The 18,245-nt window shown below is 37.4% G+C and overlaps 1 protein-coding gene across 1 annotated transcript in view; it reads left to right on the forward strand.

Moving 5' to 3' along the window:
• Positions 1 to 250: 250 nt before the first annotated feature.
• The window catches only part of LOC311279807 (uncharacterized protein), a 40,561-nt gene continuing 22,566 nt past the window's right edge, over positions 251 to 18,245 (forward strand). Inside the window, exons 1-8 of the mRNA XM_084391545.1 lie at positions 251 to 355; positions 4,132 to 4,278; positions 4,602 to 4,718; positions 5,577 to 5,693; positions 9,090 to 9,212; positions 9,454 to 11,053; positions 11,380 to 11,774; positions 11,861 to 12,034. Of these exons, the coding sequence (XP_084247671.1) occupies positions 4,187 to 4,278; positions 4,602 to 4,718; positions 5,577 to 5,693; positions 9,090 to 9,212; positions 9,454 to 11,053; positions 11,380 to 11,774; positions 11,861 to 12,034 (2,618 nt within the window). The 5' untranslated portion in view covers positions 251 to 355; positions 4,132 to 4,186. The remainder of the gene's footprint in view (positions 356 to 4,131; positions 4,279 to 4,601; positions 4,719 to 5,576; positions 5,694 to 9,089; positions 9,213 to 9,453; positions 11,054 to 11,379; positions 11,775 to 11,860; positions 12,035 to 18,245) is intronic.

Genomic DNA, 18,245 nt, shown 5'->3' on the forward strand with positions numbered 1-18,245 from the left:
TCTGTCCCTGTTCTGTCTGGATCATCTGACCGCTGTGAGCCATGAGGGAGAGAACACTGACACACACAAAGAACACAGAAGAACATGACTGTAACACACACACACACACACACACAGACAGTAGCGAGGATAAATGCTCCTAAGGAGTTACTCTGTTAATCGCCATTAAAACAAGAAGAAGAAAAAGAACCTGAGAATTTGATGATGCTCTGCGCCACTAGAGGGAGCGCGATTTTACATGTGGTTGGAGTTAAAAACGAAAGTAAAACAGGGAAACTACGCCATTCGGAAGCATCTGTTAACACTGGGATTTTGTTTTACACACCGTTTTATGTAAACTGCTGCATATTTTGTGGTAAGTTCAGAACTTATTCTTCATGTAACCATCTAGTCAAAGTGAGCTGCTATTTGGTTTTGAGTTTCTTATCTTTCGACGGTTTAAACAAACAGCTCTTTATTTATTGAGACTTATTATGATCTTTTATCTGACTGAATGTGGCATTAATGTACGTACAATATTGACGATCGTTGATTCTGTTATTTGATTTATCGTTGTAATGACTCACTCATTGTTGTAATGACTAAAATACATCGACACAGTAGCCAACAAAACACTGATGTAGCCTATGCCAAACGTTTAGCCTACAGCAGGGGTTTTCAGATTGGGTGAATGTGAGCCTAGAGTAGGTAAGGACAGCCAAAAAAAACTACTTGAGTAAGAGTAAAAAAGAAGCTTATTTAAAAGTACTCATGAGTAGTGAGTAGTGAGTACTGAGCTGCAGATTCTACCCCCTGATAATAAACACTGTGCACTACAATTTATATTAAATGAGAATCACTAATATTATCAGATTACCTCACCTAATGCACTGAAAAAGGCTAAGATAGTAGGCTAACACTAATTACACTGTAATTCCATGCCATTAAATATGTTACAATCTAAACGTAAATGCACATTGTTGTAGAAGGGTGGCATCATCCCTTACATTTTACACGGCTAGATTTACTCACATTGTAATGCTGATAATATCATTTGTAAGGAAAATTGTGCATTAAATAGGCAAGTTATATCCGGGAAACCTCGGAAAAGCTGTTTTATCAGCAGCATCCACACACAAAAAAACAGTTGAACATGAAAAACGTTTTTGCGCAAGTGGACTTGACAAATGAAGACGGATTGTATGAAATGGATCAATAATAATAAAAAAAAAAACAGCTGTAGTTTATTAACGAGCTGTAGTCACGCACTGACAGAAACGCAGAGTTAACGCCACGGTTCATAAGGTGCACTGATACTGAAGCTGGCTGCATGGCGAGCGCAAGACACGGCAGTGCACAGATCGTGACGCGCGTCTCTCTATAACGTTAATGAGATTGTGAAGTAAATAGGAGCGGGAATTCACCGCATTATGAACTCGTCACGCTATACTATGTGGGAACGGATTGCGAAAGCGTGGGCACGGTTTATGAATTTGTGAAAAAACTGAAGGAACGGTTAACAAGTCTGAGAGCGCGGATTAGAAACTCGTGGGTACGGTTTATTAATCCGTGGGCACGATTTGTTAAACGGAGAGAACAGTTTGAGAATTCGTGAGTAGGCTACTGTTTATAAACTGAGCGGATGGATTGCAAAACCGTCGCCACGGATCGTTTTTTACTCACACAGGTGACTTCCCGGGCTCCGTATCCTCCCTTAATGCTGACTTCTGTTGACTTGGGACAAGGAAACGACGCATTTTAAAGCTAATACTCGCACACACAATTACTGATATCAATAGAGCTGCATAGTTATTTTTTCTTTGTGTGTCGCGCCTCCCCTGTGGCTCTTTGGCGCCCCCCAGGGGAGGCGCGCCTCACCTATTGAAAACCGCTGTCCTACAGCATACACGTTGCTATAATAGTGCTTAAACTGCTATATTAAAACTGTTGTACATTTTACTGTATTCAGAATTAAATCTGAGGCTACATGAATGTATCCGAATAAAACGAAAATAACTGATCAGCAAATATTATGAAATTGATGTTTGAACTGAAAAATTAACTGAAACAATTAACTGAGACGTCACAAGAGTGTAAATGAAACCAACCATAACAAACCCTGATCAGAAGCATAGCAAAGCTGCTTGCAAGTTGTAACTGCAGTTCTGTTTACTTTAAAAAATATCAGTTATTTAGACAGTTTTATTAATTGCACTCATTTTTTTCAGTGCACTTATGCTGTATTGTATTTAATTTCTGCATTTATTCCGCTATTTGTATTGCTCTGGACTTAAGCTGTAATACCCTAATTGAACAATAGTACTCTATGGGACATTCTACCAGAAACGTACATTATCTGTCCTTGGATTGTTTCAGTGAATAAAAAAGTATTTCATCCAAAAATTTCTAAAACTGGCTCATAGTTGATTTCTGTGAGTTGTTCTGTAAAGGAATATGTCATTCATTAGGTTCTCAGATATTTTTTTCTTTATTAAAAACACTTTTGAAAATTACAAATCCTGTCCATGCCCTTGTCCTCAGCAAAATTGGAGCTACAGCTTTCATAGTTTTGTTATGCTACAAACTGTTATTTAGAAAAAAAAAACTCATCAATAACAAGTTTAAGCTGTTATCATTCACATCAACTGATCAAAAACATAAAATTATATATAAATTCTACAAATAAATTCTATTTTACAACTGTCCCCATGTTTTGGTCAGTCCTGTCACGTTTACATAAAACTCTACATAAAATGTGTGAAATATGCCTTTACGGGTATCACTCAGAGGAAGTGACATCATTTGACCCAGGTGAAGCTTACATTGATTAAGGCTGAATTCTTTCATTGAATTGTATGATTTTAAGCTTGTTTTGTATGTTTTTTTTAGGAAGACGAGCTAAAGGGTCAGGCCCTGTCACGGTTAAAAATTCCAGAAAATAATGAAAATGTTTTAAATCCAAAACATGTCTAAAAAGGTTACTGAAATTCCTTGCTTGCATGTTAACAGTTTTTATGCTAGCATGCTAGCAGGCTGAGTAATGGCAGTTTACAATGGCCAACCGTCAGGCCCTGTCACATCAGGCCCTGTCACATTCCTGTGTGACACGGCCTTACAAATGAATGTTATTGTTCTTTTTTATAACATTTATTGCATATGTTATGTATTTAACGCATGCAATAGTAAAATGAAGGCCAAGGTGCTTGATTTTTATACAACTGTGGCCATGGAAGCGATTTAAACACCTGAATTCAATTATTTGGAGGGCTGTCCCAATACTTTTAGCAATATTATGTATGTCCTTGGCTGAATTTTACCATAGTCTAATATTACTTTAACATTAAAATTATAATAATAATTTAAAAAAGAAATGGCAATCAAAACTTAAATAAAGAACACAAAACATAACTTTTTCTGCATCATCAAAATCCATAAAGTCAGTCCTGGCACAGTATCGTCAGTCCTGTCACGCCATGGTCAGTCCTGTCACACAGGAAATATGACAAAAGTGTACTATTTGAGGAAATATTAATTAATTAATCTCTTTAACAGTGTAGATGAAGGTGGGGGTATATATCCACTACTATGTTTTTATAAAAATCTCCTATGTAAAGGTAGTTATTTTACAACTATATGAGTGCCTGTGGGTATTCTGTGATTTTGTGTACTACAGTTGACCGAAAAGTTACTTATATTTCTTAAAGGAATTATAAAACCATGTTAGATACAATCAGGGACATGTGATCAATAAGAAAATGCTATCTGTATCAAAGAAATTCATTAGGAAACCATTCTAACATATACAAATTTGTCTGTGACAGGGCCTGACATTTTAGGGGTGAAATGCGTATAAAAATGTATTTTATTTAATCATAAAAACATGCTGAGATGGGATGATATGTGTTTCTCATAGTTTAACATGTCCTCCATATGACTCAACGTTCAGATTTAAGAAAAATGTATTTTTTTCCCCAAGATTTTTTAAAGTGGAAATGTACGTTTCTGGTAGAATGTCCCCTATATGTGTTGGTCATGCAGTTACAGTGGATTAAGGGTATATTTTAATGTATCTGTGCTCCAGTCTACATGTGGTTAAAGCATTTTTAGCATTGAACTGGATCATTGAACTATACAACTGTACTGTTCTGTAAGGTCTGAAATCAGTCTCTCAACACAGTAATGTGAGTAGGAGAACACTGCCTCTAAAATGAGTTCTTCATCTGATGGATCAAGCGACAGTCAACCCACGAAGAATCGTCCCTCTGCGTCCAGTGATGCAACAGTGACCTCTGACCTCAGGTAACACATTAGCTATTTTTGCATATGTCAGATGTTTTTAATCCACATTGACTGATAGTGCATTCCTAAAGCCTGCATTTTAATAATAACTATAAGGATAAATAATTGTTTGAATTTGATGAGAATAGTGAAGTCCACACTACAAATATAGCGAGATTTTTTTTTTCATTTAAATAACTTTCAGAAAGATGATCAACAATAAAATCATCTTAACTTGTGTTTCAAAAATGAATAAAATTCTTACATGTTTAGAACAACAGAATATTTATTTTTGAACTCATCCGTTTAATTATTGTCTAAAATTCAGTTTTGTTCTGCATCAGCAGGAGGAAGAGACAGAGACCAGAGTCTCCAGAACCCAGCGGTGTGTCTGTGAAGAGTAGCAGATCCATGGAGCAACCCCCTAGATTGAGTGATGAACCAGTGTCTTCTGATCCTCTGTTAGTATAAACATTTACTCGCTAATTTACTATACTGCATATCAGATTAATAATTATATAATAAACTAAATGAAATAGCACTAAATGTACTCCAAAATATGTAGGCCTTACATATGCATTGCACAGGGGAGCAACTTGAAGAGGGGTGCCAAACTTATTTATAATCTATATTTTTTATGGTTGTTAGTCCTTGTATCACTGCCACAGTCCTTTTTGCCAATCAAAATCCATTGGTTTTAAAGAGCTTGTGCGTTTAGAGCAGTAGATGACGAAACTTTAGCAATCGTTGGAAATAAACAAAACAGTATAGTCTTTTGATGGAGATGCTAATGTAGTTATCATTATAGTTATTGCTCTTTTTGTGAATGGGCCTAAAATGTACAGTTCCCCCAAAAAATTAAATTAAGTCATTAACGCCCCTCAGGTTTCTACAAAACTGTAAGACTTTTGTTCATATTCGAATAACAAATTAAGATAATTTTTAATGAAACCTGAGAGACTTGTGCCCTTCTGCTGAAACTCCATGGCATCAAAAATTTGAAGATCCAAATGGCTCATAAATGTATTGTAAATCTAATCCATATGAATCAAGTGGTTTAGTCTTGTGAAGAGATACAATCACTTTGTATGATGAAAATATTTAATTTAGCCTTTCGGAAGACCCTTAACGGATCTTTAAAATTTTGGTTTCATGGACTTTCAGCAGAAGGACAGCAATCTTTCAGATTTCATTCAAAATATCTTAACTTGTGTTTCAAAGATGAATAAAATTCTTACATGTTTAGAATGACAGAATATATATTTTTGAACTAACCCGTTTAATTATTGTCTAAAATTCTGTTTTGTTTTCTGCATCAGCAGGAGGAAGAGATCGAGACCAGAGTCTCCAGAGCCCAGTGGTGTGTCTGTGAAGAGTAGCAGATCCATGGAGCAACCCCCTAGATTGAGTGATGAACCAGTGTCTTCTGATCCTCTGTTAGTATAAACATTTACTCGCTAATTTACTATACTGCATCTTAGATTAATAATGATATAATAAACTAAATGAAAGAGCACTAAATGCACTCCAAAATATGTAGGCCTTACATATGCATTGCACAGGGGAGGAACTTGTTGAGGAGTGCCAAACTTATTTATAATCTTTATTTTTTATGATTGTTAGTCCTTCTATCACTGCCACAGTCCTTTTTGCCAATCAAAATCCATTGGTTTTAAAGAGCTTGTGCGTTTAAAGCAGTAGATGACGAAACTTTAGCAAGCGTTGGAAATAAACAAAACAGTATAGTCTTTTGATGGAGATGCTAATGTAGTTATCATTATAGTTATTGCTCTTTTTGTGAATGGGCCTAAAATGTACAGTTCCCCCAAAAAATTAAATTAAGTAATTTACTCCCCTCAGGTTGCTACAAAACTGTAACACTTTCGTTTGTCTTTGAAACACAAATTAAGAAACTTTTAATTAGGGCTTGGCGATATGGCCATAAACACTTATCACAATAAAAATGTTCAGATCAGTCGATATCGGTAATTATAATGATAAATGTCAAACCCTTATTTCTTTCAAGTTTAAAGGCAAATTTTTTATCCTAAGTGAAAGTTGTAGAAACCAGATTGTTAATTGTGAATTTCACCTACTCTTTATTGACGGAACATGACAAACACACATTTTTGAATTCTTTACACTTTTCCAGTCATTTTTCCTTAAAATAAATATATTTATAGAAAAATATATTTTTTTGTTTCTAAATGTGCTTATGTGTGATATTGTTTCTAGTCATGAAACAGGTTTGAGTTACCTTATTTTAATGTCATCATTTTGATGTGTTAATCTGCTGCACAGTTTGCAGTGCAGGCTGCAATATTAATCATTTTACAGGTTTTGTCTCTTGGGAATCCATGTTTGACAGTGAGTTTACAGTAGAAGTATCTTAAGTTAAGATGCAGATATAACATCCCTAAAGTGGATAAGGGCATGAGGGGACACAACACAAAATAAATGTATTAATAACCGGATTGTTTAATATCTGGTAAGGTGATTAAGGCACTGGTGCAAAAGAACACAAGAACAAAGGGCGTTTTAACTTGAGAAAAGGAATATATTTATTCACAACAAAGTGCTCAAAAGAGAGAGACTAAAAAAACACAAATACCGCACACAGGGAGTAGGAACCTGGGCGGGGCTAAATCAAAAAAAGAAGTAAAACAAAACCCGCATTCTAAATACATTGCCTTCCCAATAAACTACTAATACAACAAGAAAAGAAAAAAAAATGCAACAAACAAAATAAAGTCTTCAGCGTTCAACACGCCCTGCCTGATCTATACTACTTAAGAAAACTCAAAACATACAATAGTTCACGGGAGCGCCAGGACGCATGCGCGAGAACTGAGCTTAAATACTCCCAAGGAGTGAGCAGTCAGTAACAAGTAGTAGTAGAAGAAGAACGCCGTAAGCTCAGTTCTCGCGCATGCGTCCTGGCGCTCCCGTGAACTCTCGTCAGAGACCCACATTGAGGAACACTAATAGTTGGATAAAGTCGTTATTTTTGTTGTTTTTCCGCACAAAAAGTATTGTCGTCGCATGATAAACTTAATGTAGTGCCACTGTAGTTACTTGGACTATTTTAACGATGTTTTAATAACTATTCTGGGCCGGTGATTTTCGGTCACACTGGAAGCCTATGGAGGAGTCAAAATTCTGTCAGATTTCATCAAAAATATCTTAATTTGTGTTCCGAAGATGAACGAAAGACTTACATGGTTGGAACAACATGAGGGTGAGTAATTACTGACAGAATTTTCATTTTTGGGTGAACTAACCCTTTAATAATGTGCTTTCCTAGATTTTACGAAATGGAAGTCACGTGACATACTTCCCTGGTCACTACTCCCTGATCGGCTGTAAGACAAAAACAAAAACAAAAAAATAAAGACTCAAAGTTTCAACTTAATACAAAAACAACAAACCACCGGGAGAAAACAAACTGTTAACTCAAAAATTGAAGGTAAACAAAGAATAATAAAAAAAAAAAACGAGACACACCAACAACCCAGCGTTACAAAACAAAAGAATCAGCTCCCTCCTTCTTTCTCTATCGCGCTTCCGGTCTGCGTCAGACTTTTATAGGGACGCCCATTCAGGTGTAAACGTCACAATAATGATTGACGACCTTAAAACAACAACAACAACAACAACAACAACAGAACACCATATCCTCTACACATGTCACAATGTTCATTAACAAAAACAGACACATCTGTAAAAATTAACAACCTCATTTTTAAATGGTAAAAATATAAATATTCAGACTATTTGAGTTTTATTAAAATTAACCATTGGTCATCCATAATATAATATATTTAGTTAACACAGTTAAAACCACGGGTACAGCACCTCAATACCATGGTAGAATGTAACTATATGGTTTCTATGGTACTTTATATGAAAAATAGTAGCCTAAATACATTTAGTATAAATTCACAAACACTATAGCTTTATCACAAAAAAATACTGTAATTATATGTAATACATGTCTACATAATAATATGATCAAATTCTATCTGAATATCCCACATTTCTGCCACAATTCCATGGTGCAGTTAGTGTTACTACAGTAAATTCATGATAAATGATGTGATTTGTAGATTGAAAAGCTTTTTTGACTGCATCGTTGTGCACAGTGTTTCCTGCTTGTCAGCACGGTTGTGTTCTTCACTGAATTCAAGCCCTTCTCACTGGATCTCACAGCGCTGTTTAGTGGTTGTGTGACCGAGACCATTCAGCAAGTAAACACATCTGATCTAGTAAACGCTGCGCTGCTGTTTGGACTTTGAGCTGAGTGGATAAATGGTCTGTGTGGTGCGTTGATCAAATGAGTTTCGTTCCGCTTTTAGCACATAAACATTATCGAACATTTATCAAACTCTTGATATCTTTTTATCAAGGAAATTATATTGCAGTAATTTTGTTATTATTTTGTCACCCAGCCTACTTTTAATGAAACCTGGGAGATTTCTGTCCCTTCTGCTGAAAGTTCATGCCAACAAAATATTGAAGATCCAAAATGGTCATAATGGCATCATAAAACAAATCCATATGAATCGAGTGATTTAATCCAAGTTTTGTGAAGAGATACAATCACTTTATATGATGAACAAATTTAATTTAGCCTTTAGTGAGACCCTCTTGGATCTTTAAAAAAAAATGGTGGTAATGGACTTTGAATGGAATTTCTCAGTTTTATTAAAATATCTTGATTTGTGTTTTAAAGATTAATGAAAGTAATTCATTTTTTGAATGACAGAATATTTATTTTTGAACTAACCCATTTAAAAATTGTCTAAAATGCTGTTTTGTTTGTCTTTTGTAAGAATCAGCAGGAATAAGAGTCAGAGTTTTGAGTCTCCAGAACCCAGTGGTGTGTCTGTGAAGAGTAGCAGATCCATGGAGCAACCCCCTAGATTAAGTGATGAACCAGTGTCTTCTGATCCTCTGTTAGTATAAACATTTACTCGCTAATTTACTGTACTGCATATCAGATTTATAATGATTTAATAAACTAAATGAAAGAGCACTAAATGCACTCCAAAATATGTAACATATACACTGTACAGGGGAGCAACTTGATGAAGGGTGTAAAACTTATTTCTAATAACCAATATATTTCTGATGTCGTCAGCTGTCCTTGTGTCACTGCTATATTCCTTTTTGCTGTTATGTTATTTTCTTTTTCAGCAAGGGAAAGGAGCTGATCAGATCTGTACCGTCATCTACATCCCACTATGACACCCACATCAGGCAGGACAAAACTGAAGCAGTCCAGCAGAGACACACTCTGGAGACTGGAGAGCTGCAGAGAGTCAAAGACCAACACAAAACCAGCATGAAGAACAAGTATGAGAGATTATTTGAGGGAATCAAACTCCAAGAGAACGACACGCTCCTGAACAGGATCTACACACAGCTCTACATCATAGAGGGAGAGAGAGAAGGAGTGAATGAAGAGCATGAGGTTTTACAGATGGAGAAAACAGCCAGAACACTTCACTCACAAGACACTGCAATCGATTGTAATGACATCTTTAAAGCCTCACCTGTACTAGGATGTGAGGAGAAAGACCAAATCAAGACTGTTCTTACTAAAGGCATCGCTGGAATCGGGAAAACCGTCTCTGTGCAGAAGTTCATTCTGGACTGGGCCGAGGGAAAAGCCAATCAGGATGTAGATTTCATGTTTGTGCTTCCATTTCGAGAGCTGAACTTGATCCAAAATCATCAGTACAGTCTTCACAGACTTCTGCTGGACTTTCATCCTGAACTTCAAGATCTGGACTCAAAGATTTATGAAGAGTGTAAAGTTGTGTTCATCTTTGATGGTCTGGATGAAAGCAGAATCACACTGATGTTTTCAGACACTCAGAAAGTTTCTGATGTGACTGAGACTTCATCAGTGGGGCTGTTGATGTCAAACCTCATGAAAGGAGAGTTGCTTCCCTCTGCTCTCATCTGGATCACCTCCAGACCAGCAGCAGCCAATCAGATCCCCTCCAAATACATAAACCGTCTGACAGAGATTCAGGGATTCAATGAGTCTCAGAAGGAGGAATATTTCAGGAAGATAATCAGTGACGAGCATCAAGCCAGCAGAATCATCTCACACATCAGAAGAGCAAGAAGCCTCAAAATCATGTGCCACATACCCGTCTTCTGCTGGATCTCATCCACTGTGCTTCAGAAGCTCCTGGAAGAAGATCTGAGTGCAGAAATCCCTCAAACTCTGACTGAAATGTACATCCACTTCCTGCTGATTCAGATAAACATGAGGAATCAGAAGTATGAAGAGAGAGATCCAGAGAAACTCCTGCAGTCCAGCAGAGAAGTGATTGTGAAACTTGCTGAAGTGGCTTTTAAACAGCTGATGAAGGGCCATGTGATGTTCTATGAGGAGGACCTGAGAGAGAGCGGCATAGACGTCACTGACGCCTCAGTGTATTCTGGGATTTGCACTGATATCTTTAAGGAGGAATCTGTGATTCACCAGAGGAAAGTCTACAGTTTCATTCATCTGAGCGTCCAGGAGTTTCTCGCTGCTTTCTATTTGTTTTACCTTTATGTAGTGAAAAATGTCGACCCATCTAAGTTTTTGGATGTAGTTCATTGTCTGCAAAGGGAAGCAGTAGATAAAGCTCTTAAGAGTAAGAATGGACACCTGGATCTGTGTCTGCGGTTCCTGCTTGGCGTCTCACTGGAGTCCAATCAGAGACTCTTACAGGATCTACTGACCCACACAGAGAACAGCTCAGAGAGCATCAGGAGAACCACACAGTACATTAAAGTAGGGTGACCATATTCCAGGTCATGTCCGGCCGGGATTTCGAGATCGCCCAAAATATCCGCGATTCGGCTTTTGCTTTCTCGTCGCCATTCATTTTGTTTACATGTACACCTTTTGATTCAGTAGTACTGAATTAATTCCGATTGGTTAATCTGAATGTAGTGTTTACATGAACGCTAAACAAGTGATCGGTTGATGTGCGTGTAAGCATTGCTAAGAAAATTCCTGTGTTTTCGTCTCGATCGGGATCCGTGTGAATCGGAATGCATGACCTGCAAAGCTGGCACGTACGTGTCAGTGTCAAATAACGTAATAATGTAAACATAATGAATGGTGACTGTAGAAAGCAAAAGACGAATCCCGAGCATTTTGGGCGATCTCGAAATCCTGGCCAGATATGTCCGGGTAAAACAGGACGTATGGTCACCCTAATTAAAAAGAAGATCAAAGATGGACATGGACTCTCCGCTGAAAGATCCATCAATCTGTTCCTCTGTCTGCTGGAAGTCAAAGATCAGACTCTATCCAAAGAGATTCAGGAGTTTGTGAAATCAGACAAACACTCAGAGAAGAAACTCTCTCGTGCTCACTGCTCAACAATCGCCTACATGCTTCAGATGTCAGAGGAGGTGCTGGATGAGCTGGACCTCAAGAAATACAACACATCAGATGAGGGTAGAAGAAGACTGATACCAGCTGTGATCAACTGCAGAAAAGCTTTGTGAGTGTTTAATTTCTGTACATTTACAATTAACACATTTTTCTGAAGTGAAGTTATCTTCTTTTATTACATATTTTGTCCCATAGTCTTGCTGGCTGTAATCTCTTGGAGCAGTGCTGTGAGAGTCTGGCATCAGCTCTGCAATCTTCAAACTGTGTCTTGAGAGAGTTGGATCTGAGCAACAATGACCTGCAGGATTCGGGATTGAAGCTGCTCTCTGATGGACTGAAGAGCCCAAACTGTCAGCTGGAGATATTAAGGTTTGTTGTAGTAATATGTTTCCATGTCTAATCTCTAGGGCTGGGTATCATTCAAAGAATTTCGATACCGATACCTTGATTTCGATGCCAGTTCCTGAACGATACTTTTTTCTATACCAATTTTATGAAATCCATTTTAAAGGACATGTTTCGCTATGGGCTTACGGACATCATTCTTGATTACCTCATGCCTGATAACACCCCTCAATGGACTTTAATCCAATATATTGACCTCGCCCATCAGATAAGCGGCTCCAGGGTTGCCAACTTTGGGACTTTGGCTGGAGTGAGATTCTGTAAAACATCAGTGCGTGCGCGTAACCCTAACCCTAATTTTAAAAACATCCGTCCTTGTTTACTTATATAGCCTAAACCCTGATTTATGGGAAAAAAAGTTTTTTCAAAATGTACAATTAATTTATTGATTGCACTATAAAAAAAATAAAGATAGAGGTGATTAAATAACAAACATGTAAAACAACAACATCAAAACAATAATAGTTACAAATATAATAGTAACACATAATAGTTACTCCACCTCCCCAGTAAACCACAACACAAGTTTCACTCATTAGGCCTGTTGTAGCCTGTGCCACAGTGGCAGTGTTGGCCTGCTTCACTACCTCTGCAGGAGGCTCGTGTCTGAAGCAGGGTTCAATCCCTTCATGAACGTTCATTGCGTCTGTCACATGACAGATGAACGAAAGACTCGGAAAGTAATTATTTATGTTCCCTGTAAATTATTTTTGACGGCATTATAATGATTTCTTAATTCAGAATATGATAAAGACTGCGTAGTTGGATGTGTCCGGGGAATTTGGCTGTTAAAAGTATAACATTTAAAGCCCCTTAACCCCCTGAGGTCGGCGGTATCGCCGGCGATACCAGCTCGCTTTTTTTTAATCAGTGTAAAAGAAACTCAGAAATACTCTGTTGACTTTGATTTTCCATAGGAGTTTCATACATCAATCGATTCTGTTAAATGTGTATTATTTTTGTGTATACTCACAATAAAAACAAAGTGTGGTGCTTTTTGCCAAATAAAGAAAAATAAACACGAAGCTAGGTTCTGCCTTCTCTCTGTCCGTGTAGTCCATTCTGAAACGCGTCCGAAAATGAATCATAACTCAGCGAATACTTCTCACACAGGCATGTGAGTTATGTCTTTATGAAGCTTGAAATCTCTTCTTTTAAATGAAGTAATTTATATAAAACACAAATGGTTTCAACTCATGTAATCCGCTTGAAAGCAAGGAGAGGTACCGTTTTTCCTTCTCCCTTCATTATCTCTAAATGAGCTGCGGGCGCCCCGCCCCCGGCGCGATTCACATGTAAATAGTTTAGGTGATCTAGTATGCATCGCATACGCCCCCCGATCAATGCCATAAAAACACAGTTTCTATCAGACTTACTGATAGTTCATCGCGTTTTGAGTATGGCACGCTTCTCCGGTAATAAAGACGCCCTTCAGATGATTCTGGACAGCGCCGGGTTGTTTCCTCAGAGGAAGATTGTAACAGACGACGAACGGCAGCATATTGAAGAGCGAATTCCGCCGAGGACACAATTTCGGAGTAAGTTTTACTTAAAAGTCTTTTGTCTTTTATTTTTCGTGTTCGCATTTATGAGGAAAAAAACAATATTACCTGACAGTTCTCCATTATGGACGCGAGCGCTCTAAGCACTAAAATACTTTCAAACATTCACAGAGACCTCAAAACAGAAAGTACAAATCCTTTCTTTAAAACGAATTTCGTTTTGTATCAATTGTATCTTAATTTTAATAATTTTTTCATTAACAAATTTCCTGGATTTAAAGTAAATATAGGCTAGCAATCACAACATAAGGTCTGAACTGGAGATCATCATGAACCCGTAGCCTACTCGCCTCACATGTCTAAAAAATGTTTTGATATATTTACAGAAAGCTGGTTCTAAACAAAACCATCCAAAACAAAAAAAACTATGTAGCCTAATAAATGTGCATTTCTCCGGTGCGTTCACTAGCCTACTGCGAAGATCGCGAGTCAGCCTATCATCAACTTCATCTTTGCCAGAAGTTAAATTTAAATCGCGTGTGTGAATGAATGATGTTGTTTTAGCAAACTGTATTGCTATACTGAGATGAGTAAAAATCGACTGAAATATGTTTAAATAAAATGTAGGCTATTTGTATAAGCAACGTATTAAACGGCAAATTAACAATTATGCACTAATATTTCATGAAAACAACGTTACAGTCAGGCGAAATATGAAAGACAACATTTTGTTGGGTAGATTTGGGTTAGATTTGGGTACAGTTTTTACTGTAGAATATACTGCCACATCAAATAAGCTTTTGTTTAGCAATTTCTATATATAAAATAGCCTACTATTTTTGTCAAAAATAAAGTCATCAACTAAGATGTTAGCTGTTCCAATGTTGGCTATATTCAAAGTAATGAATACATAGATAAAATGTAGGCCTATAATCTTTTTTTTTTTACAAAAAAAGAGTACACTTGAAATATTGTTGAAATTGTAATTATTGTTGTTGTAACCTTTTTAACTTTGAAATATGTATGATAAAATGTATACTTTAGTTTTTACAAAGAAAGATTACACTTGAATTGTTGTTGTAATTGTAACCTTTTTAATAAAAATATATATTTACAAGGTAGATGTAAACAAACTTTTAAAAGTTAAATATAAGCCTTTTCTTTAAATAATTTTTATTGTGTTTTATTAGTGACAAATTTGGGGAGAGGATAAATATTCCAAAACTGAAAATACAGTATGAGAATTAACTGCACAATTACTAGACATGTTTTCCTTGGATATTATAGGCCAAATTGCAAGCACAATATGTGGAAAAATAAAAAAAGAATTGAGATGCTTCCAACTGTTGCTCTTGCATTCTTGTGGCTCAGTGACTCACCTGAATGAATGGCTAATTAAGTATGCAGGCCCCATTGTCTCCTAAGGTGTGAACCACTACATATGCATGATCTGTGACGCCCACTCCGCATATGGCCTTTCCAAACAGAAAGTGCTTTGCAAAATTCAAATCAATGTATTGTGTTATGTGAATGATTAGGCAGGGTGATTTTCACATCATTTTGAAGAAAAAACACTAGGCAATGACATCTATTAGACAAAAGTCTTATTGGCACATATTTAGTATGTGTTTTATGGCCTTATTTCAGAAACTTTAGTTTTTAGTTTTTTCAATAACCACGCATAAACATTATTCTCTCAAAAATGCAAACATGTACATTATTGTTGCTCACATATTATGGTAGCCCTGTTTGTGCTAAATAGTGTGTAATTTTTTTTTTGCCATTAATATGTTTATAAGCAACTGAAAAAAGCACAAATGTCAGGGCATGTCAGAACATCTCAAGGACCCCAAAAACACCTCAGACCCCAGAGGGTTAAATGAACGAAATGACTCGAAAAAAGATTTGTTCATTTTAATGAACGAGATCGAACAAACGATTGAGTAAAATGATCCGAACTTCCCATCACTCACAGGGTGCCATCAAGTGACAGTCTGTTCCTGATGTCAGTCTTGTTTAGGCCAATAACTGAAAAGGTTCGCTCGGCATCCGCATTGTGGCAGGCTCAACACAATCTGGGCAACCTTTGATCATTTTTTTGATCATCACACAAAATGGGGGAAAAAGTTTTTGCACTTTAAAAAAAGCAAAAATGTTTTTCACAATTTTAATCACATTTCCTGACCTTTAGGGACTATGGTGATACAAAATCCAGGAAATAATTAAGTTGATTATAATGATAAATGAATATAGTAGGCTACTAAACTATGTATAAGAAAAATATGTCTTACTTTCTTTATTGTTTAATAGGGGCCAATTGCCAAGACTTGAGAGAATCATTTTATAAAGTCAAAAATGTTCACCGTTAATGTTTTGTGTGCAAATAAAATTTAAATAATGTGAGACTCAATTTCCACTGTAATATAGAAACAACATAAAGACAGTATATTTTAAACAATTGTTTAATGCCATTTTTTTTATGAATGAAGGCCAGTATCACTGTAGCTACTGATGTCTCCATGAAAATGATTTTTTTACTTTTGAAAATTATAACAACTTTTAATATAAGTGAGCTTTCCTCACATAAACCCAAAAATAAATGTAATATTTACATGTGCCCTTCCTGTGTCCTTCCTGTCTAACAGGTATGAAATATACAGAAATTGAATTAGGTTATCAAACAGTCCGCACTGCATAAATTATGAATTCAATTAGATTAATCCTTATTAAAGCTGCAAGCGTTCTTTAGTCAAGAGCAGTTAGTGATTTTCTCTGTTCCCTTTGTTCTTTGGTTAACTTTACTGACTACAGAATTAGTGGCTGCTGTCACTTTAAAATCTGCCGCTGCTGACAGAATCTTATGCATCTCATTTTCTCATTTACTCTTGTTCATTTAAGACTTTATGTAACTAATTTAAGACTGCTTATTGTTATGAGGATACTCGACAAAACTGACATTTTGGCGTGTAATTGTTAGTTCGAAGGAGAACTGCCCAGCAAAACTGGGCCGCTGTCTGTGCGCTCGATACTGGCGCGAGTCTTTCTGTGCGTTGTGTGTGCATCAGGACATTCACAGACAGCGCGATACCTGCTCATTATAACTTTCAGTAAGGTATTTTTAGTGTGTGCAAGCGACGTTCCTGGACGCGGCTGCGCGCATTGATGCAGGCAGGCGCTCCGTGTCCTTCTCGGTCCTGCTCCTCTTTGGCGATGACGGCGTGTTAAAAAAATCTTAACAAACTAATTTGAAAGTGTGGGGAGAAGAACGAGATTTAAAAAAGCACCCGTGAGTGAAAGGCACACATTTTGTTATCTGCTTACCTTGATTGTCATCCAAACTTTCAAACGTGCATCAGTGGCTCCGACTCCGAACCTATGCTCTGAACTCTCTCTGAACTTCTCACACGCAACTGATGTATCAGGTGCAAGGTTTTCAGCGAATCAACGATCAGAATATACTGCAGTGAGAACGTTTAAGGCAGCTATTACTAGCCTGGATGCCAGCCGAACTTAGCCCCGCCCACAACATTTTTAGGTCGAGAAGTTCGGTCTGGACTCGATCTGTTGAGGAGCTATTATGCCCGAACAAAAATTGTTCGGACCAATCAAATTGTCAGGGCGGGCTTTATACGATGATGGACAGATGAGCAACGTAACGTAATCATCCACGTCACCAACGAGCGCTTGGGTTGAATTCGTTTACAACAAAGATGACTGCCGCTGGAGAATTGTTATTTCACGAGTTCACACTTACAAATAAGCCAGATAGAATAAATGCATATTTGGCGTGTTGTTGGGCTCGGTATTCGGCCCGAACCCAAAGTACTCCCCCCGTATTCCAGGCTGTGGAAGAACAAGCAGAGAGTGAGTGAAGGGATGCTGAAAACTGTCAAGGAATGTTAGGTGAGTTGAGTTGACATAGTGAATATATGCTTCCTCTCATGCTGATATAGTGTAGACTGTAGACGGTAATTGTTTGATGACAAGTTGATTGGATTGATTATTTGAACGTGCTTCTCCCGAACTTTGTTTATGAAACATCATGTGTAGATTCCGCCATCGCGTCTGTTATAGAAGATATCGACAGCGCATTCATTTTAAAAGAGGAACAGAGAACAGCGATCAAGGCATTTGTCGATCGGAAACATGAATGAAAAACATACGTCACTTACTCCGTTGCTCTGATTGGTTGTAGGTCTATCCAATTGAGTGCAGAGGCATTTTCCTTCCTGGTTCGGTTGAAACACGCCCCATAATCAAAGCTCAATGGAGCAGTATCAGACTCACATTCTGACTAGAATCTGAGTATGACAACGTCAGGCTAAGATATTACAGCTGTGGGCCTTAAACTCCTCTCCTGTCATTAATACGCTGTGGTCTAGTCATCAACAGAAAATTAATGGATTGAGAGGGGAGAAAAATGGATTTTGGCGTGACATTTCTTGCGTGTGCGTGAGAGCCTGAGATTGATGCTGAAAGCGTGAGTGTCACACCAGATGCGTGAGAGTTGGCAACCCTGCGGCTCATCCTTTACTGTAGGCTTTGTGGATGAGGGGTCCCACAAGCTCACAGCATCCCCTCAGCCTGAGCTTCTTCACGCCAGCCCTGCTGAGCCTGAGTTTTTTCACGTCACGTCTGCCGAGCCAGAGACTGTTCACGTCACGTCTGCCAAG

The sequence above is a fragment of the Rutilus rutilus genome (genome assembly GCF_951802725.1).
Source record: "Rutilus rutilus genome assembly, chromosome: 2".
NCBI classification, from domain to species: domain Eukaryota; kingdom Metazoa; phylum Chordata; class Actinopteri; order Cypriniformes; family Leuciscidae; genus Rutilus; species Rutilus rutilus.